This window comes from Manacus candei, unplaced genomic scaffold, assembly GCF_025592945.1.
Source record: "Manacus candei isolate 608988 ecotype Guabito, Panama unplaced genomic scaffold, ASM2559294v1 h1tg000148l, whole genome shotgun sequence".
NCBI classification, from domain to species: domain Eukaryota; kingdom Metazoa; phylum Chordata; class Aves; order Passeriformes; family Pipridae; genus Manacus; species Manacus candei.
In genome coordinates, this window is record NW_026138196.1 from 1,456,919 (window position 1) to 1,478,467 (window position 21,549).

A 21,549-nucleotide genomic window follows, 5' to 3' on the forward strand; every position below is an offset into this window, starting at 1 on the left:
CACAAGAGCCTTAAAATATAAATTACTATGAATCGAAAATAATAGTTTTATAAATACAAAATTTAATTAATTAAAATGTTGGAAAAACAATAATAGCAAATATCACTAAAATAATAAATATAATAATAAGAAATATGAATCAAAAGAAATCAAAATATTAATATTAATATAAAATAACATTTCTAAAAATACAAAATAAAATGAAATTAAAATATTGTTAAAATATTAATAGCAAATATCACTAAAATAATAACCAGAAATAACAATAAATCAAAATGTTAATATAAAATAACATTTCTAGAAATGGAAAATAAAAATTCATTTCTTATTTCCAGCTGATTTTTCCACCTAAAAAAACCCCTAAAATTTGGGATTTAACACATTTTTAAATTATTTAATCTACTTTTTAGAGGTCACTTTGCACACCTCTAAAAGAGAAATTAATGTTGAAATAAATAGAAAATATTTTTAATAATAATAATAATAATAATAATAATAATAATAATAATAATAATAATAATAATAATAATAATATAAAATAACATTTCTAGAAATAGAAAATAAAAATTCATTTCTTATTTCCAGTCGATTTTTCCACCCAAAAAAACCACCCTAAAATTTGGGATTTAACACATTTTAAAATTATTTATTTTTTAATTAGAGATAATTTTGCACAACCCTAAAATAGAAATTAATATTGAAATAAATAGAAAATATTTTAATTATAATAATTATAATAATAACTACAATAATAATATAAAATACCATTTTTAAACATAAAAAAAAAATTCCTTTCTTATTTCCAGCTGATTTTTCCACCCAAAAAAACCCTTTAAAATTCCTTAATTCCAAGAAAATTCCACGATATTTCATCCATAAATATCCCACCAAAAATTCCTTAATTCCCAGAAATTCAGGAATATTTCCTCCCACAAATATCCCACCAAAAATTCCTTAATTCCAAGAAATTCAGGAATATTTCCTCCCACAAATATCCCACCAAAAATTCCTTAATTCCCAGAAATTCAGGAATATTTCATCCCATAAATATCCCCCCAAAAATTCCTTAATTCCAAGAAATTCAGGAATATTTCCTCCACTAAATATCCCACCGGCGCCGACATTCCCGGATTTTCCGGGAATCCCAAAAAAACAAGCCAAGCAGAGGGTACTTACTTTGTTTTAATTCCTGGGAAAGCATTAAAAAAACAGGGAAAACATCAACAAAAATTCCCATTTTTTTTTAGGAATCACCAGGAACGACGAGAACAAAATTAATTCATAATTAATAATTAATAATAAATAATAATAATTAATAGAGGCGTTAATTAACACGGTTAATTCGACGCAGAGCTCAGGAGCTTCCCAGAATTCCAGGAAATTCAGGGAGAAACGTCACAAAATCCCATTTTTCCACCCAGAATTCCCAAGAAAATCAGATTTTTAAGGAATGAAAAGCTTAAAAATTGGGAAAATCAAGGAATTTCTATTCCATGTCCATCGGTTTTCCCAGAATAATCCGTGAAAAAGGGATTTGGAACCACCCAAACCAGCCCTTTTCCATGTTTTTCCACCCAGAATTCCCAAAAAAAAGAGGATTTTTAAGGAATGAAAAGGTTAAAAATTAGGAAAATCAAGTCACTTCTATTCAGTGTCCATCGGTTTTCCCAAAATAATTTTGGAAAACGGGATTGGAACCACCCAAACCCTCACTTTTCCACGTTTTCCCACCCAGAATTCCACCAAAAAAGCAGATTTTTAAGGAATGAAAAGCTTAAAAATTGGGAAAATCAAGTCATTTCTATTCCATGTCCATCGGTTTTCCAGAAGTAATTTGGGAAAAAGGGATTGGAACCACCCAAACCATCCCTTTTCCATGTTTTCCCACCCAGAATTCCCAAAAAAAGCAGATTTTTAAGGAATGAAAAACTTAAAAACAGGTTTAATTCCCAAAAATTCCTGAAAATTCCCAAAAATCAGCTCTTTTCCAGCTCCTGCTGGTTTAATAACCTAAAATTCCCCAAAATTCCCGAAAATTCCCAAAAATTCCCTAAAATCAGCTCTTTCCCAACTCCTGCTGGTTTAATTCCCTAAAATTCCCAAAAATTCCCTAAAATTTCTGAAAATTCCCTAAAATTCCCTAAAATCAGCTCTTTCCCAGTTCCTGCTGGTTTAATTCCCAAAAATTCCTGAAAATTCATGAAAATTCCCTAAAATCGGCTCTTTTCCAGCTCCCACTGGTTTAATTCCCTAAAATTCCCCCAAATTCCCCAAAATCAGCTCTTTCCCAGTTCCTGCTGGTTTAATTCCCTAAAATTCCTGAAAATTCCCTAAAATTCCCGAAAATTTCCTAAAATTCCCGAAAATCAGCTCTTTTCTAGTTCCTGCTGGTTTAATTCCCTAAAATTCCTGAAAATTCACTAAAATTCCCGAAAATTCCCGAAAATCAGCTCTTTTCTAGTTCCTGCTGGTTTAATTCCCAAAAATTCCCTAAAATCAGCTCTTTTCCAGTTCCTGCTGGTTTAATTCCCTAAAATTCCTGAAAATTCCCAAAATTCCCTAAAATTCCTGAAAATTCCCAAAAATTCCCAAAAATCAGCTCTTTTCCAGCTCCCACTGGTTTAATTCCCCAAAATTCCCGAAAACTCACAAAAATTCATGAAAATTCCCGAAAATCGGCTCTTTTCCAACTCCTGCTGGTTTAATTCCCGAAAATTCCCGAAAATTCCCTGAAATTCCCCAAAATTCCCTCAAATCAGCTCTTTTCCAGCTCCTGCTGGTTTAATTCCCGAAAAGTCCCCAAAATTCCTGGAAATTCCCAAAAATTCCCTAAAATCGCCTCCTTTCCAACTCCCTCTGGTTTAATTCCCTAAAATTCCCAAAAATCAGCTCCTTTCCCAACTCCTGTTGGTTTAATTCCCAAAAATTCCCGACAATCAGCTCTTTCCCAGCTCAGGCCACGAGCGGGCCTTTCCCCATTCCCTCGGCAAAGCTCCAGAATTCCAAGGAAAACCCAATTCCCAACCTTGCAAACCCACTCCGAGCTGCTCCTCGTTCACGAGGAAAAATCCTGGATTCGGGAATTCCGAGGGAAAGGAAAGGCAGGGAATGTGTCACCGTCGGGAAAACCGGGAAAAGGTCGGGAATCAACAGCTCCGGGGGGGGAAAAGTCCTACCTGAAGGTCCGGGAGAAACGGGAAACACCTGGAAAAAAAGGGAATTACGGAATCACAAACAATTCCAAACCATCCACAGGGATTTCAGGGAATGCCAAGGATGGATTTCAGGGAATGTCAAGGACAGATTTCTGGGAATGTCAAGGATGGATTTCTGGGAATGTCAAGGACGGATTTCTGGGAATGCCAAGGATGGATTTCAGGGAATGCCAAGGATGGATTTCATGGAATGTCAAGGACGGATTTCTGGGAATGTCAAGGATGGATTTCTGGGAATGTCAAGGATGGATTTCAGGGAATGCCAAGGATGGATTTCTGGGAATGCCAAGGACGGATTTCAGGGAATGCCAAGGACGGATTTTAGGGAATGCCAAGGATGGATTTCATGGAATGCCAAGGATGGATTTCTGGGAATGTCAAGGATGGATTTCTGGGAATGTCAAGGACGGATTTCTGGGAATGCCAGGAACAGATTTCTGGGAATGCCAAGGATGGATTTCTGGGAATGCCAAGGACGGATTTCTGGGAATGTCAAGGATGGATTTCTGGGAATGCCATGGATTTAATCCCTCATTCCCATGGAAAACACCAGGAGGTTCTGCCCATTCCCAAAATAGTTTGGGAAAAGGATCCCCAAAAAAAACAGGGAGAGGACAAATCCCACGGAGGTTCTGGAAGTTTGGGAATGGCAGCACATGGAAAGAGGGAGAGGGAAGAGAAGGAGAATTCCAGGAGCTGATTTTTCCCAAAAAAAAGTTGGGAGAGGCAGCCAAAGGGGTTGGGATTGGGATGGATCCCGGCCAGGCCACGGAGCAGCTGCAGATTCCCTTTGGAAAGGGAAGGAATCCAAGGAATTCGGAGGGAAGGGCAGATCCTGGAGGCTCCTGGAGGTGGCAGGGATGGGGAAGATTCCCAAAATTCCCCTCCTTTCCCAGGTGGGAATGACACGGAATTCCTGGGCAATCCAGAGGGGGGGATTTACACGGCGGGAATATTCCCAAAAAACAGGGAATCTGCTCCCCCCCACTGTGGAATGAGGGAGAAATTCGGGAATTGTGGCTCCCACAGAAATTTAGGGACCTGGAAAAAGGGGCTCTTAAATCCTGGGAATGGGAAGGGATTCCAAAGAGAGGGAGATTCCTAAAAAAAACCCATTCCCTGGGACTGGAAAAGGAAAAGGGATCTCAGGGATAATGAGGGAATTGCCCAAATCCTCCTTTTTGGGATGTGAGGGGGGAAAAGAGATCCCACAGGGAATGTGGGGAAGGGGTCCCACATCCTCCTTTACCAGAATTATTAGGGAAAAAGGGATTTAAAATATTGGGAAAGGGGGTCACCTCAGTATTCCTGGGGATTTGGAGTGGGGAAAAGTGATCCCAAAAAACAAGGGCATCCCAAATCTTCTCCCTCAGGACTCTGGGAAGATTCCCAAAATTCCCATTCCCAGAATTATTAATGGAAAATGGATTTAAAACATTGGCAAGGGGGGTCACCTCAGTATTCCCTGGGATTTAAAGTAGGGAAAAGTGATCCCAAAAAACAAGGGCATCCCAAATCCTCTCTCTCAGAACTCTGGGAGGAAGGGGAGGATTCCCACAATTCCCTTTTCCAGAATTATTAATGGAAAATGGATTTAAAACATTGGCAAGGGGTGTCACTCCAGTATTCCCTGGGATTTTGAGTGGGGAAAAGTGATCCCAAAAAACAAGGGCATCCCAAATCTTCTCCCTCAGGACTCTGGGAGAAAAGGGAGGGTTCCCACAATTCCCATTCCCAGAATTATTAAGGGAAAAGGGATTTAAAACATTGGGAAGGGGGATCACCCCAATATTCCCGGGGATTTTGAGTAGGGGAAAGTGATCCCAAAAACAAGGGCATCCCAAATCCTTTCCCTCAGGACTATGGGAGGGTTGGGGGGTTCCCACAATTCCCATTCCCAGAATTATTAAGGAAAAGGGATTTAAAACATTGGGAAGGGGGGTCACTCCAGTATTCCCTGGGATTTAAACTAGGGAAAAGTGATCCCAAAAATCAAGGACATCCCAAATCCTCTCCCTCAGGACTCTGGGAGGAAGGGGAGGGTTCCCACAATTCCCATTCCCAGAATTATTATGGAAAAAGGGACCTAAAACATTGGGAAAAGGGGTAACCCCAATATTCCCTGGGATTTTGAGTGGGGAAAAGTGATCCCAAAAATCAAGGGCATCCCAAATCCTCTCCCTCAGGACTCTGGGAGGAAGGGGAGAGTTCCCACAATTCCCATTCCCAGAATTATTAAGGGAAAAGGGATCTAAAACATTGGGAAGGGGGGTAACCCCAGTATTCCATGGGATTTTGAGTGGGAAAAGTGATCCCAAAAAACAAGGACATCCCAAATCCTCTCTCTCAGGACTCTGGGAGAAAAGGGGAGGATTCCAAAAATTCCCTTTCCCAGAATTATTATGGAAAAAGGGACCTAAAACATTGGGAAGGGGGGGGGCACTCCAGTATTCCCTGGGATTTTGAGTGGGGAAAAGTGATCCCAAAAAACAAGGGCACCTGAAACCCTTTCATTCAGGACTCTGGGAGGAAAGGGGAGGATTCCCAAAATTCCCTTTCCCAGAATTATTAGGGAAAAAGGGACCTAAAACATTGGGAAGGGGGGTCACCCCAATATTCCCTGGGATTTTGAGTAGGGAAAAGTGATCCCAAAAATCAAGGGCATCCCAAATCCTCTCCCTCAGGACTCTGGGAGGAAGGGGAGGGTTCCCACAATTCCCATTCCCAGAATTATTATGGAAAAAGGGACCTAAAACATTGGGAAAAGGGGTAACCCCAATATTCCCTGGGATTTTGAGTGGGGAAAAGTGATCCCAAAAATCAAGGGCATCCCAAATCCTCTCCCTCAGGACTCTGGGAGGAAGGGGAGGGTTCCCACAATTCCCTTTCCCAGAATTATTAAGGGAAAATGGATTTAAAACATTTGGAAGGGGGGTCACTCCAGGATTCCCGGGGATTTTGAGTGGGGAAAAGTGATCCCAAAAAACAAGGCCATCCCAAATCTTCTCCCTCAGGACTCTGGGAAGATTCCCAAAATTCCCATTCCCAGAATTATTAATGGAAAATGGATTTAAAACATTGGCAAGGGGGGTCACTCCAGTATTCCCTGGGATTTAAACTAGGGAAAAGTGATCCCAAAAAACAAGGGCATCCCAAATCCTCTCTCTCAGAACTCTGGGAGGAAGGGGAGGATTCCCACAATTCCCTTTTCCAGAATTATTAATGGAAAATGGATTTAAAACATTGGCAAGGGGTGTCACTCCAGTATTCCCTGGGATTTTGAGTGGGGAAAAGTGATCCCAAAAAACAAGGGCATCCCAAATCTTCTCCCTCGGGACTCTGGGAGAAAAGGGAGGGTTCCCACAATTCCCATTCCCAGAATTATTAAGGGAAAAGGGATTTAAAACATTGGGAAGGGGGATCACCCCAATATTCCCTGGGATTTTGAGTGGGGAAAAGTGATCCTAAAAAACAAGGGCATCCCAAATCCTCTCCCTGAGGAGTCTGGGAAAAAAGGGAGGGTTCCCAAAATTCCCTTTCTCAGAATTATTAATGGAAAATGGATTTAAAACATTGGGAAGGGGGGTCACCCCAATATTCCCTAGGATTTTGAGTGGGGAAAAGTGATCCCAAAAAACCCTTTCATTCAGGACTCTGGGAGGAAAGGGGAGGATTCCCAAAACTCCCTTTCCCAGAATTATTAATGGAAAATGGATTTAAAACATTGGGAAGGGAGGTCACCCCAATATTCCCTGGAATTTTGAATGGGAAAAAGTAATTCCAAAAATCAAGGGCACCTCTAACCCTCTCATTCGCGGCTTTGGCGGACTCCAACAACCCGCTTCCCAGAACTCTTAAGGGAAAAAGGGGCCTAAAACCTTGGGAATGGGAAGGGATCGCCCCCGTTCCCTTGGGAATTCTCACCCGATAAAGGCCCCTCCACACCCGGGAGGTGGCAAAGGACGCTCCGGAGAGCCCCGAAACCGCCATTAGCGAGGCTCAGGAGAGGGGACGAAGGATCCCAAGGGTGGGATAAGGATCGCGGGATAAGGATCGCGGGATAAGGATCGCGGGATAAGGATTCCCGGGATAAGGGGCTGGGAAAAGGAGAGGGGGGGGAGGAAAATCGGGACTCACGGGAAGGGCGCGATCCCTGAGGCGCCTCCGCTCCTTTCGGCCGCCGACGGGGTAAAGGGGGGCCGCGCACGCCGCGCGGAGGGTTATGGGGGCGGCGCGTACCACGCGGAGGGGGGGGGGAAGGGGGTTCAGGGAAGGGAGACAACGCGCCGAACAAATATTTCTGGGATTATCCCGCTCCGGAATATGTGGGATATCCCCGCGGGGCAAGCGGGATGCGCGCAGATCCCCCTTCTGGTAGACGGGAGGTTGCGCGGCTCCCCCCCCCCTAGTCTTTGGCGAGTTGGAGTCGTCCTCGCGCGGCTGGGGCGCCGGCGGGTTGTGCCACTCCGCGGGGAATGGGGGTGCGCCGCCTCACTCCGCCTCACTTCACCTCACACCGCCCCCCACACACACAGACACGGCTTCCCTGCTTCTCCCGGGATGTTCCTCATGTTTTGGAAGGGAACGGAAAAAGGGGGAGGCCCCGCCGCTGTCTCCCCCCGCTCGGTGGAACAGCCCGTGAGGGGGGCAAGCGGCGAGGGGGGCTCGGGGGGGGGGGAAGAAGCGATGCGTTTCGCGCCCCCTTTTCGCAGAGTGGTACAACCCGCGGGCGCCGGCGGGGCTACGAGGACGAAACCAACTCGGCAAAGAAATGGGGGGAGGGGGGTGAGCTGCGCTACTCGGGGTGTATGGAGGGGGGGACAGCCAGCGCATGCGGGGGAGCGGAGCGGGGACAAAGGCGCCCCATCCCCGCGTCCCTCCCCGGTTATAACGCGCCCCCCATGCCCATGGACGCGGCGGCCGCTCCATGCCCGGGGGGGAGCCGGAGGAGGGCGGGGGAATGGCGGGAGGGCGGCGGGGAGGAGGAGGAGGAGGAGGAGGAGGAGGAGGCAGCAGCGCATCCCCCGGGGGGGTGTCGGCGAAGATGTCGCTTCGCCGCGCCTACTCCATCAAGGACAAGCTCCAGGCCATCGAGCGGGTGAAGAAGGGCGAGCGCCAGGCGTCGGTGTGCCGGGCCTTCGGGGTGCCGGGGGGCACCCTCCGGGGCTGGCTGAAGGACGAGGCGAAGCTGCGCTGGTTCCTGGAGCAGCTCGGGGGCGAGGTGGGCACCCAGCGCAAGAAGATGCGCTTGGCCAACGAGGAGGAGATCGACCGCGCCGTCTACGCCTGGTTCCTGGCGCTGCGCCAGCACGGCGTCCCGCTCTCCGGGCCCCTCATCCAGGCGCAGGCGGAAGCCTTCGCCCGCCAGATCTACGGGCCGGAGTGTACCTTCAAGGCGAGCCACGGCTGGTTCTGGCGCTGGCAGAAGCGCCACGGCATCTCCAGCCAGCGCATCTACGGCGAGGGCGGCGCGGCCGCCGAGCCCGAGCGCGCCCCGGCCGCCCGCGCCGAGGCGATGCCCGACGCCGGTGGCTACGGCGACGAGCAGATCTACAACGCCAACGTCACCCGACTCTTCTGGAAGCTTCTCCCTGGCGGCGTCCCGGCGGGATCGGCGCGGCGGCGGCGGCGGCGCGGCGAGCGCGTCACGGTGCTGCTGGCCGCCAACTTGACCGGCGCCCACAAGCTCAAGCCATTGGTGGTCGGGGGGCTCCGGGATCCCGCCAGCCTCCGGCATCACAACCAGGAGAAGTTCCCGGCGTGTTACCGCTACAGCCGCGAGGCCGCGCTGGCGCCGGCGCTGCTCCGGGCCTGGTTCTTCGAGGACTTCGTGCCGGGGGTCAAGCGGTACCTGCGGCGGAGCTGCCTCCAGCAGAAGGCCGTGCTGCTGCTCAGCTCGGCGCCGAGCCGGGAGGATTCTCCGCCTCTGCAGACGCCCGACGGGTCCATCCGTGCGCTCTTCCTCTCCAAGGCTCCCGCCGGGAGCGGCTCTGCCGGAGCGGGCGGCCGGATCCCGGCGCCGCTGGAGCAGGGCGTGGTGTCGGCCTTCAAGCAGCTCTACAAGCGGGAGTTGCTGCGCTTGGCTGTGTCCTGCGGCGGCCCCGGCGGCCCCGGCGACTTCGTGAGGTCCTTCCTCCTCAAGGACATGCTGTACCTCGCCGGGCTCTCCTGGGATCTCATCCCGCCGGGAGCCATCGAGAAGTGCTGGCTCCTGGGGCTGCGCGCGGCCTTCGAGCCGCATCCCAGCGAGGAGGAGCGCGGAGAACCACCGGGAGCAGGGCAGGAAGGAGGAGGAGGAGGAGGAGGAGGGGACAGCAAAGTCTTCAGCGACCTGACCCACCTGGCAGCGCTGGCCTTCAAGCGCTTGGCTCCCGAGGAAGTGTCCGACTGGCTGCACTTGGATGACGCCGCTGCGGGCACAGAGGAGGAGGAGGAGGACGGAGAAGAGGACGCAGACAAGGAAGGCGCTGAGGAAGATGAGGAGGAGGAGGAAGCAGCCAGCGGAGGCGGCAGGGAAGGAGGAGACCCGTTGCTTCCCACGGCTCGGGAAGCCATCCAGGGCCTGGAGACGGCGCTGCGGTGGCTGGAGGGGCAGGACCCCCGGGAAGTGGGGCCGCTGAAGCTGGTGCAGCTCCGCTCCCTCATCTCCACGGCCCAGCGGCTGTGCCGCGGCCGCAGCCCCCCCGCCTAGGCCGGGGGCTACCGCTGCCCACATCTGGGCTACCGACCGCCCCCCACTTGGCCACGGGGCCAGGGACGCCCCGTTATCCGGAGGTGCCGCCCGTCCCCGCCAGGATTCCTCCTGGGGATCAGGAGGCCGTGGGTCTCAGTTTCGGGGGTCGTCGGGCGCCGGCTCGCGTTCCGGGGTCGTCCCTCGCCTACACGTGGTGAGGAGGTGCTATTTTTTACATCCCTGGGCGCTGGCACTGCCAGAAGGCGGGGGTGGGTGCCCCCCCAAAATTCCCCGGTCACCCCGATCCCGTGGGGAGAAGGGGTTAGGGAGGGACCTGCTCGGTGTCACCGGGATTATTGGGGATAATGTCTCGGAGCAGGGCCCAGCCAGCTGGACAGGGACCACTCCCAAGGTGCTGTAGGGCAAATATTCCAGCCTGGAAGAGGTTGGCGACGCCCTTCCCGCTGTCCAAACAAAACCCCCGTTAAGCCAGGATGGTTTGGGGCCGGTTGAAGGCAACTCCGTGCACTGGATTGGGAAAGGGCCGCTTGGGTGGCATCCCAGAAGCTGCAGCTCCCTGGAAAAGGTCACCACCACCATTCCCACCACAGCTGGCAACACCTGGAGCACGGAGAGCTGCCGGAGCAGGTACCTCATCCCGGCATCCCCGCGGAGCCAAAGGCTCCGGGAACGGGTGTTCCTTCCCGGGATGTTTTGCAGGATGGTTGGGGCTGGACGACACGTCTGGGTGAGTTTGAGGTCGGAGCAGGGAGAGCCACCTTGGAATTCTGGAAGGCCTCAAGAGAGGAATTTGGCAGCTCTTGGCCCGACCTGGATGAAATTTGAGCCGGTTGAAGCCAACGACTGAAGGGAGGGCGGGGGGAATGAGATGAACTCCTCGGAGCTGCCCCGTGTCAGCCGGAGGGGTGGAGGTTTCTCCGTGTCTTGGTCTCCTCACTGCAGAGTTTATGGAAATTAAATGGATTTTTATTCCCACACGGAGCCTGTTGTTTGTGAACAGCCACACGGAGCCATCCCAGGGGGGTTTGGGGTGGCATGAGGGGGACCTCAGCGTGGTTGTGGCCCCTGGGGGTGGTTTTCTCCCAAAAAAAAATAAAGACCCCACAAAAATGTTTGGGGAGCTTGGGATGTAGCTGGTTTCAAGCAGGAATTCGGGGAATCCTCGGTTGTGTGACAGGAACGTCGCCGAGCTCGGCAGAAGGTGCTTGGCCCGATCCGGGGGGGTGAGACCTTCAAAGCATGGAATGGGTTGGGTTGGAAGGGACTGTGGAATTCCAACCCCCTGCCACGGGCAGGGACACCTCCCGCTATCCCAGGTTGCTCCAACCCGGCCTTGGGCACTTCCACAGCTTCTCTGGGAATCCCATCCCAGCCACTCCCCACCCTCCCAGCCAAGAATTCCTTCCCGATATCCCATCTAACCCTCTGGCACTGGGAAGCCATTCCCTGTGTCCTGTCCCTCCATCCCTCATCCCAAGTCTCTCTCCAGCTCTCCTGGATTCTCTTTAGGCCCTGGAAGGGGCTCCAAGGTCTCCCTGGAGCTCTTCCCTTCTCCGGGCTGGCTCCAGCTCCGTTTCTGGCTTCTGTGGAGCTTTGCTAATTAATTAATTAATTGGGTGCCTGGAGAAGGTTCCCACTCAGGTCATGCCTTGGCAGCACCATAACTTGGGAATCTGTGGAATCTCTCTTGGCTCGGTGCCACCGGCCTCTGGGGCAACCAAATCCTGGGGAACGGGGTCAAAGCCACAGGATCCAGAGGCTCAGCATCCAGATGTTTCCCCCAAAACCCACGTTTTGCCTGGAAAAGGCCTTTTCACCCTCAAAGCAGTTCCCAAATCAGCTGGAACATTCATTGTATCCGTGCAGGTGCCAGCAGGCAAAGGGAGCTGAATTAGGGCCCGGAAAAGGTTTGGATCCTCGCTGGATAGTTTGAGTTTCCACTCCCTGGAGCTGGGAGTGGGTCTAGGCTTCCATCCCATTCCCGTGGAGCCGGAGAGGGACCTGTCTGTGGGATCACGGTGGAGGTTTTTAGGTTGGTCGACCTCCTCCCTGTATTTTTGGGAATAAAACTCTCACGGCGCCCGGGAAGGTCCCTCGTGTCCCACTGCAGGGATGTGGCCACTCTCCCAGCTCCGGGAGGCTGCAATTGGGATCAGCCCATCCCCAAAACCCCAGCCCTGGTGCCACACAGAGGGCACGGTGCCCGTGAGGGCGGGTGGCACCTTCATCCTTGGCGACGGCAGCACCAACTCCATCCCCGGGGGGAGCAGAGCTGGTGTGGCACCGGCACCATCCCGGGCACCCACAGCTGGGTGGTGACCCCGTGGCAGCTCCCACACCCCCCAGGGACCGAAGGCACCAAGAGGAGCCACCCACAGCTGGGTGGTGACCTGTGGTGGCTCCCACACCCCTCAGGGACTGAAGGCACCACGAGGAGCCACCCACAGCTGGGTGGTGACCCCGTGGTGGCTCCCACACCCCCCAGGGACCGAAGGCACCATTCCAGGCACCCACAGCTGGGTGGTGACCCCGTGGTGGCCCCCACACCCCCCAGGGACCGAAGGCACCACGAGGAGCCACCCATGGCTGGGGGGTGACCCTGTAGTGACTCCCACACCCCCCAGGACCGAAGGCACCCGGAGGAGCCACCCATGGCTGGGTGGTGACCCCGTGGTGACTCCCACACCCCCCAGGAACCAAAGGCACCCGGAGGAGCCACCCACAGCTGGGTGGTGACCCTGTAGTGGCTCCCACACCCCCCAGGACTGAAGGCACCTGGAGGAGCCACCCATGGCTGGGGGGTGACCCTGTAGTGACTCCCACACCCCCCAGGACCGAAGGCACCCGGAGGAGCCACCCATGGCTGGGTGGTGACCCCATGGTGGCTCCCACACCCCCCAGGGACCAAAGGCACCTGGAGGAGCCACATGTGCCCCCTTATTTATTTGCTCGCGGCCCCGCTGAGGTAACACATGCCCGATGCCACCTTCCCACCCCCCTCCAGCTTCTCCCGAGGGCATCAGGATCTCCTGGAAGAGGCCGGTTTTGGTCCCCATCACCCTTTCCTGGGACAAGAGCCGGGCCAACTAGTCCTTGGCCATGTCCCAGGCGCGGTTGGTGGCCGCCTCCACGGCGTTCATGACGGTGGCCCGGAGCGCTCCCTTCTCCAGCTGGTGCAGGGCGTGGATGGTGGTGCCCCCGGGGGTGCAGACGTCCCCCCGCAGCTTTGCCGGGTGTTCCCCGGTCTCCAGCAGCATCTTGGCAGCGCCCTACGGAAAAAAGGACACCTCCAAAATCATCCGACCCCCTCCGGGAAGCGCCGTCCCGGCGAGGGATCGGCCTGTGGCCTTCGCCGCTGCCGCCTTCTGAGGGTGGCCTCGTTTTTTGGGGGGGCCAAGAAGGGGAAGGGAGGCAGGAGGGGAGTCAGAACCTCCTCTCTCACCCTCATGGGGGTCCCAAAAGCAGCAGCCCTAAAATCAGCAACCCCAAAACCAGCAATCCCCAAAACCCAACACCTCCAAAACCAGCAGCCCTAAAATCAGCATCCTCAAAATCAGCATCCCTAAAATCAGCATCCCCAAAACCCAGGAACCCCAAAACCAGCACCCCCAAAATCAGCACCCTCCAAAAACAGCACCCCCAAAACCAGCAACCCCAAAACCAGCACCGCCAAAACCAGCATCCCTAAAATCAGCATCCTCAAAACCCAACACCCCCAAAACCAGCAGCCCTAAAATCAGCATCCTCAAAACCAGCAGCCCTAAAATCAGCATCCCCAAAACCCAGGAACTCCAAAACCAGCATCCCCAAAAACAACACCCCCCAAAAACAGCAACCCCAAAACCAGCAGCCCTAAAACCCAGGAACCCCAAAAGCAGCATCCCTAAAATCAGCATCCCCCAAACCAGCCAAAACCAGCACCCTAAAAAAGAAAAAACAGCACCTCCAAAACCAACACTCTCAAAACCCAGCAACCCCAAACCCAGTGACCCCAAACCCAGGACCTCAAACCCAGGACCCTGAACCGAGCACCCTAAAAAACAGAAACCCCCAAACCAGCAACCCCTAAAACCAGCAACCCCAAAAACAACAACCCCAAAATCAGCAACCCCCAAACCAGCACCCCAAAACCAAGAGCCCCAAGACCAGCAACCCCAAAATCAGCACCCCCAAAACCCAGGAACCCCAAAACCAAAAGCCCCAAGACCAGCAACCCCAAAACCAGCTAAACCAAAACCAGCACCCCAAAACCAACACCTTCAAAACCAGGAACCCCAAACCCAGCACCCCAAAACCAGCACCATCAAAAGCAGCACCCCCAAACCCAACACCTCTAAAACCAGCACCCCAAACCCAGCACCTGAAAAACCAGTACCCCCAAACCAGCAACCCCAAACCGAGGAACCCCAAAACCCAGCAACCCCAAAACCCAGACCCCAAACCCAGTACCCTAAAAACCAGCAACCACAAACCCAGCACCCCAAAACCAGCACCTCCAAAACCAGCACCCCCAACACCAGCAACCCCAAACCCAACACCCTCAAAACCAACACCCTCAAAACCGAGCACCCCAAAACCAGCACCCCAAAACCAGCACCCTAAAAAACCCAGGAACCCCAAACCCAGCAACCCAAACACCAGCACCCCAAAACCAGCAACCCCAAACCAAGTACCCTAAAAAACCCAGGAACCCCAAACCCAGCACCCCAAAACCAACACCCCAAACCCAGCACCCCAAAAGCAGCAGCTCCTCCCTCATCCCGACGGCTTTCGTGGAGCCCAGGGCTGGGCGGGAAGCACGGGAAAGGTGAGAAGGGAACGGGAAGGCCGGGAAGGGAGTGGGAAAGGTGGGAAGGGAGTGGGAAAGGCAGGAAGGGAGCAAGAAAAGTGGGAAGGGAGTGGGAAAGGCGGGAAGGGAGCGGGAAAGGCGGGAAGGGAACAGGAAAGGTGGGAAGGGAACGGGAAAGGCGGGAAGGGAACAGGAAAGGCGGGAAGGGAGAGGGAAAGGTGGGAAGGGAACGGGAAAGACGGGAAGGGAGCAGGAAAGGTGGGAAGGGAGCAGGAAAGGCGGGAAGGGAACGGGAAAGGTGGGAAGAGAACAGGAAAGGTGGGAAGGGAGTGGGAAAGGCGGGAAGGGAACGGGAAAGGTGGGAAGGGAGCAGGAAAGGCGGGAAGGGAACGGGAAAGGTGGGAAGGGAGCAGGAAAGGCGGGAAGGGAACGGGAAAGGTGGGAAGGGAGCAGGAAAGGCGGGAAGGGAACGGGAAAGGCGGGAAGGGAACGGGAAAGGCGGGAAGGGAGCGGGAAAGGCGGGAAGGGAGCGGGAAAGGCGGGAAGGGAACGGGAAAGACGGGAAGGGAGCAGGAAAGGTGGGAAGGGAGCAGGAAAGGCGGGAAGGGAATGGGAAAGGCGGGAAGGGAACGGGAAAGGTGGGAAGGGAGTGGGAAAGGCGGGAAGGGAGCGGGAAAGGCGGGAAGGGAACAGGAAAGGTGGGATGGGAATGGGAAAGGTGGGAAGGGAGCAGGAAAGGTGGGAAGGGAACGGGAAAGGTGGGAAGGGAGCGGGAAAGGTGGGAAGGGAGCAGGAAAGGCAGGAAGGGAACGACGCCACCTGTTCCCGACTCACCAGCAGCGTCTGCGCCGCGATCCTGCCGGCCAAGGCTCCCGGCATTCCCATCTTCACCGCACCCTCGGCCAAGGCTTCGGCGAACAGGTACACCTGGGGGGGGACAACGGGGACATCCGGGGTGAGCCGGGGGGCGAGGAGAGCCCCCCCATCCCGACGGGGCGGGAATTCCGCCCCGGCGCTCACATAGGCCACGCCGCTGCCGCTGAGGCCGGTGTGGATGTCAATGTAGGATTCAGGAACCTCCTCGCAGAGCCCGCAGGACGTCAGGAGGTTCTTCAGGAGAACCGATTCCTTGTCGCCGGCGCTGCTGCCCCGGGAGAAGACCATGGCGCCCGCCTGCACCACGCACGGCAGGTTGGGCATCAGCCGGAGAACCTTCGTCCAGGGCGGGAGCAGCTGCGGAGAGACGGGATGGGAGAAGGGGAGACGGCACTGGGAAGGACCCAAAGGGGTCCTGGGCACCGGGGGGGGTCACCCAGAGGGGCTGGGGGAGAAGTGGGGAGGTGGGGAAGGAGCTGGAGGGGAACCGGGTGGGGACAAGGCCACGGGGGTGTGTCCTCTGTGGGGCTGGGGGGGAAAGGGAGAGGGAGAAGGAGAAGGAGAAGGAGAAGGAGGAGGAGGAGGAGGAGGAGGAGGAGGAGAGAGGAAGAATAGAGGGAGGAAAAGGAGGAGAAGGAAAACAAGAAGAGGACAAGGAGAAGAAGAGAAAGAAGCAGGAGAGGAGGAGAAGGAGGAGAAGGAAAAGGAGAGGAGAATGAGAGATGGAGAAGGAGAAAATGAGAAGAGAAGGAGAGAAGAAGGAGGAGGAGAAGGAGGAAAAGGAGGCAGAGGAGGAGAAGGAGAAGGAGAAGGAGAAGGAGAAGGAGAAGGAGAAGGAGAAGGAGAAGGAGAAGGAGAAGGAGAAGGAGAAGGAGAAGGAGAAGGAGAAGGAGAAGGAGAAGGAGAAGGAGAAGGAGAAGGAGAAGGAGAAGGAGAAAGAGAAGGAGAAGAAGGAGGAGGTGGAGGAGAAGGAGAACGAGGAGGAGGAGGAGGAGGAGGAGGAGGAGGAGGAGGAGGAGGAGGAGGAGGAGGAGGAGGAGGAGGAGAAGGAGGAGGAGGAGGAGGAGAAGGAGGAGGAGAAGGAGAAGGAGAAGGAGAAGGAGAAGGAGAAGGAGAAGGAGAAGGAGAAGGAGAAGGAGAAGGAGAAGGAGAAGGAGAAGGAGAAGGAGAAAGAGAAGGAGAAGAAGGAGGAGGTGGAGGAGAAGGAGAATGAGGAGGAGGAGGAGGAGGAGGAGGAGGAGGAGGAGGAGGAGGAGGAGGAGGAGGAGGAGGAGGAGGAGGAGGAGGAGGAGGAGGAGAAGGAGGAGGAGGAGGAGGAGGAGGAGGAGGAGGAGGAGAAGGAGGAGGAGGAGGAGGAGAAGGAGGAGGAGAAGGAGAAGGAGAAGGAGAAGGAGGCTCACCCTCTGCAGTGTCTGGATGGTGACTCCGGCCACCAGGGAGACCACGATGTGGTGGGTGCCCACGGCAGGCCGGATCTCCTCCAGGACCCCCGGGAGCACGTGGGGTTTGGTGGCCAGGAAGACCAGGGTGCTCCTCTGCACCACCTCCAGGTTGCAGTGTGTGGTCCTGCACCCCAACTCCTGCCCACGGGACAGGGAGAGGTGTCACAGCCCTAAAAGCAGCACCTCAAAACCCATCAAACCCAAAAACCAGCAACCCCTTAACCAGCACCCTAAAACCCATCAAACCCAAAATCAGCACCCCCAAAATCAGCAACCCCAAAACCAACACCCTGAAACCCAGCATCCCCCAAACCAGTAATCCCAAAATCAGCAACCCCAAACCAGCACCCTAAAAATCAGCATCCCCCAAACCAGCATTCCTAAGATCAGCACCCCTAAAACCCAGCACCCCAAAAACCCAGCACCCCAAACCCAGCAACCCCAAAACCAGCATTCCTAAAATCAGCAACCCTAAAACCCAGCACTCCAAACCAGCATCCTAAAAATCAGCAACCCCAAAAACAGCACTGTAAACCCAGCAACCCCAAAACCCAGCAACCCCAAAATCAGCAATCCCAAAAGCCAGAAACCCAAAACTCAGTAGCCCCCAAATCAGCAACCCCAAAACCCAGCAACCCCAAAATCAGCAACCCCAAACCAGCATCCTGAAAATCAGCAACCCCAAAACCAGCATTCCTAAAATCAGCATCCCTAAAACCCAGCACCCCAAACCCAGCAATCCCAAACACAGCAACCCCCAAAATCAGCAACCCCAAACCAGCAGCCTAAAAATCAGCAACCCAAAAACCAGCACCCTAAAGCCAGCAACCCCAAAACCCAGCAACCCCTTAACCAGCACCCTAAAAATCAGCATCCCCCAAACCAGCATTCCTAAGATCAGCATCCCTAAAACCCAGCACCCCAAACCCAGCACCCCAAACCAGCATTCCTAAAATCAGCAACCCTAAAACCCAGCACCCCAAACCAGCATCCTAAAAATCAGCAACCCCAAAACCAGCACCGTAAACCCCAAAACCCCAAAACCCAGTAACCCCAAAATCAGCAATCCCAAAACCCAGAAACCCCAAAACTCAGTAGCCCCCAAATCAGCAACCCCAAAACCCAGCAACCCCAAAACCCAGCAACCCCAAAATCAGCAACCCCAAAACCAGCATTCCTAAAATCAGCATCCCTAAAACTCAGCACCCCAAACAAGCATCCTAAAAATCAGCAAACCCCAAACCAGCACCCTAAACCCAGTAACCCCAAAACCCCAAACCCCAAAACCAGCAATCCCAAAACCCCAAAACCAGCAATCCCAAAATCAGCACCCTCAAAACCAGCACCCTAAACCCAGTAAACCCAAAACCCAGTAACCCCAAAATCAGCAACCCCAAAACCAGCACCCCAAACTCCGCACCTCCAAAACCCCAAAACCAGCAATCCTGAAATCAGCACCCTCAAAACCAGCACCCTAAACCCAGCAACCCCAAACCCAGTAACCCCAAAATCAGCAACGCCAAAACCCAGTAACCCCAAAACCCAGTAAGCCCAAAATCAGCAACCCCAAACCCCAGTAACCTCAAACCCCAGTAACCCCAAAATCAGCAACCCCAAAACCAGCACCCTAAACCCAGCAACCCCAAAACCCAGTAACCCCCAAATCAGCAACCCAAAAACCCCAAACCCCCAAAACACAGTAACCCCAAATCAGCAATCCCAAAACCCAGAAACCCCAAAACTCAGTAACCCCAAAATCAGCAACCCCAAAATCAGCAACCCCAAAATCAGCAACCCCAAAATCAGCAACCCCAAACCAGCATCCTGAAAATCAGCAACCCCAAAACCCAGCACCCCAAACCCAGCAACCTCAAACCCAGCACCCTAAACCCAGCAACCCCAAAACCCAGTAACCCCAAAATCAGCAACCCTACCTATAACCCAGCAACCCCAAAACCCAGTAACCCCAAAATCAGCAACCCCAAAACCCCAAAACCAGAAATCCCGAAATCAGCACCCTCAAAATCAACACCCTAAAACACAGCACCCCCAAAAACCAGCCCCCCCCAAACCCAGCACCCCCGGACACGGATGTAGGGACACAGCTCGGGGTCCTGTGCCTGGATCTCACCCCGATCTGGGAAGGATGAGCCAAAGGGGTGGGAAAAGGGGGAAAAGGCCCCACTCACCCTCCAAGCTTCCAGGTTTTTATCGGAGGGAGCGCTGGCCAGGATGTTGCCGGCCGGGACCTTCCCTTGGGATACGCAGGGACAGGGGCAGGATTAGGGTCCTGAGCACCCAGGGCGGCCCCAGGGTGGTGGGGACCCCCCCCCCCCCACCGAGCTCCACAGGGATGTGATTCCCTCCCCCAGTCCCTGCAGGATCCCGGCAGGATTAAAGGGGGATGGGGATGGATCCTGCTGGGAACACCGCGGGGACAATCGGGGACACCTGGGGAGGAGGGAAGGGCTGTGGCTCCACTGTCTGGGGGGCAGGGACAGCGGGGAGGGGGCAGGACAGGACTGTCCACATGTCCCCACTGATCTGTGGGGCAGGGACAGCAGGGAGGGGGCAGGACAGGGATGTCCCCATGTCCCCACACTGTTTTATAGGACAGGGACATCGGGGAGGGGGCAGAACAAGGATGCCCCCATGTCCCTGCACTGATCTGTGGGACAGGGATATCAGGGAGGGGGTAGGACAGGGATGTCCCCATGTCCCCATTGATCTGTGGGACAGGGATATCAGGGAGGGGGCAGGACAGGACTGTCCCCATGTCCCTGCACTGATCTGTGGGACAGGGATCCCAGGGAGAGCAGGGATCCCAGGAGAGGGGCAGGACAGGGATGTCCCCATGTCCCCACTGATCTGTGGGACAGGGAAAGCAGGGATTCCAGGGGAATAGGACAGGACAGGACTGTCCCCATGTCCCCATTGATCTGTGGGACAAGGACACCAGGGAGGGGGCAGGACTGTCCCCATGTCCCTGCACTGATCTGTGGGACAGGGATCCCAGGAAGAGCAGGGACCCAGGAGAGGGGCAGGACAGGGATGTCCCCATGTCCCCATTGATCTGTGGGACAGGGACAGCAGGGAGGGGGCAGGACAGGGATGTCCCCATGTCCCTGCACTGATCTGTGGGACAGGGACACCAGGAAGAGCAGGGACCCAGGAGAGGGGCAGGACAGGATTGTCTCCATGTCCCCACTGATCTGTGGGGCAGGGACAGCAGGGAGGGGGCAGGACAAGGATGCCCCCATGTCCCCCCCACTGATCTGTGGGACAAGGACACCAGGAAGGGGGCAGGACTGTCCCCATGTCCCTACACTGATCTGTGGGACAGGGATCCCAGAAAGAGCAGGGACCCCGGGAGAGGGGCAGGACAGGACTGTCCCCATGTCCCTCCACTGGAGGTCAGAGACGCAGAGGAGGGACCACGAGCGGGCTGTCCCCATGTCCCTGAACGGGAGGACACAGCCCCGGGGGAGGGCAGGGACTCTACTGAGAGGGACAGGGCTGTCCCCATGTCCCCTCCTCTCCCCATGGGACATGGACCCCGCAGATCCCAGACCAGGACTGTCCCCATGTCCCCTCCCCTCTCAGTGGATCAGGGACCACCCAGATCCCCCGGGTAGGAGCCAGACCAGGACTGTCCCCATGTCCTCTCCCCTCTCAGTGGATCAGGGACCACCCAGATCCCCCGGGCAGGAGCCAGACCAGGACTGTCCCCATGTCCCTGTACTGAAGGTCGGAGACCCTGGGGATGGCAGGGACCCCGAGGGAGGGGCCAGACCAGGACTGTCCCCATGTCCCCTCCCACCTCCGTGGATGAGGGACCCCCCAGATCCCCCGTGGAGGTGCCAGACCAGGACTGAGGGACAGGGATCGCGGGGAGGGGGACAGGACAGGGCTGTCCCCATGTCCCCTCCCATTTCCGTGGGACGGGCCCCCCCCCCAGTTCCCCCCGGTGAGGGACCAGTCCAGGGCTCTCCCCACGTCCCCACGTCCCCACGTCCCCTCCCCGTGGGTCAGTGACCCGCCACATCCCCAGACCGGGACTGTCCCCATGTCTCCTCCCCGTGTGACAGTGACACGCGGAGGTAAGAGGAGGGAGGGTCTGTCCCCACGCCCCCTCCCCTCCCCGTGGCTGAGGGTCCCTCCCGACCCCTCCGAGCCCCTCCGGGCCGTACCCGCCTGCAGGAGCCCCCGGGCGAGCCCCCCGGCCATCCTCCCCGCGCCCACGAACCCGACCCACAGCGGCGGCTCCTCCATCGCCCCCGGCCCGCCGCGGGACACGCCCCCTCGCAGAGACCACGCCCACATCGCCCCGCCCACCACATGGCCCCGCCCGCCCCGCCCCTCTCTCCTATTGGCTGAGCCGCCTATAAAGGGGCGGGGCTTAGCCGAGGGGGGGGATCTGCGCAGCCGCGCGGCCGCCACGTGGTTGGTTGGGGGGGGGTCCTGAGGGGGGTCCTGAGGGGGGTCCCGACAGGTCGCGATATGTTCCCCCCCCCCCCCTTCCCCCCAGGGTGC

At 54.9% G+C, this 21,549-nt stretch overlaps 3 protein-coding genes and 1 long non-coding RNA gene across 6 annotated transcripts; 2 read left to right on the forward strand and 2 right to left on the reverse strand.

Moving 5' to 3' along the window:
• Positions 1-3,223: 3,223 nt before the first annotated feature.
• Positions 3,224-8,048, reverse strand: LOC127462982 (uncharacterized). The gene is made up of 3 exons (XM_051771920.1): positions 8,015-8,048; positions 5,800-6,321; positions 3,224-5,631 (listed from the first exon to the last, which is right to left on the reverse strand). The coding sequence occupies exons 1-3, from the start codon at positions 8,046-8,048 to the stop codon at positions 5,180-5,182; spliced, it is 1,008 nt and encodes a 335-aa protein (XP_051627880.1). The 3' UTR covers positions 3,224-5,179.
• A 171-nt stretch (positions 8,049-8,219) lies between these two features.
• Positions 8,220-10,884, forward strand: TIGD5 (tigger transposable element derived 5). The gene has a single exon (XM_051771975.1). The coding sequence runs from the start codon at positions 8,260-8,262 to the stop codon at positions 9,904-9,906; it is 1,647 nt and encodes a 548-aa protein (XP_051627935.1). The 5' UTR covers positions 8,220-8,259; the 3' UTR covers positions 9,907-10,884.
• A 1,951-nt stretch (positions 10,885-12,835) lies between these two features.
• Positions 12,836-21,371, reverse strand: PYCR3 (pyrroline-5-carboxylate reductase 3). Of its 3 annotated transcripts, none has more exons than XM_051771979.1 (6): positions 21,272-21,371; positions 19,206-19,270; positions 16,975-17,154; positions 15,719-15,931; positions 15,533-15,625; positions 12,836-13,178 (listed from the first exon to the last, which is right to left on the reverse strand). In XM_051771979.1, the coding sequence occupies exons 1-6, from the start codon at positions 21,354-21,356 to the stop codon at positions 12,996-12,998; spliced, it is 819 nt and encodes a 272-aa protein (XP_051627939.1). In that variant the 5' UTR covers positions 21,357-21,371; the 3' UTR covers positions 12,836-12,995. The 3 variants fall into 3 exon arrangements, with proteins under 3 accessions (XP_051627939.1, XP_051627938.1, XP_051627936.1); XM_051771978.1 differs by having other exon boundaries at positions 21,263-21,371; XM_051771976.1 differs by having other exon boundaries at positions 21,207-21,354.
• LOC127463011 (uncharacterized) lies at positions 15,006-15,524 on the forward strand. The gene is made up of 3 exons (XR_007900646.1): positions 15,006-15,056; positions 15,117-15,336; positions 15,417-15,524. It is a non-coding gene; the product is annotated as an uncharacterized LOC127463011 (long non-coding RNA).
• Positions 21,372-21,549: the final 178 nt, after the last annotated feature.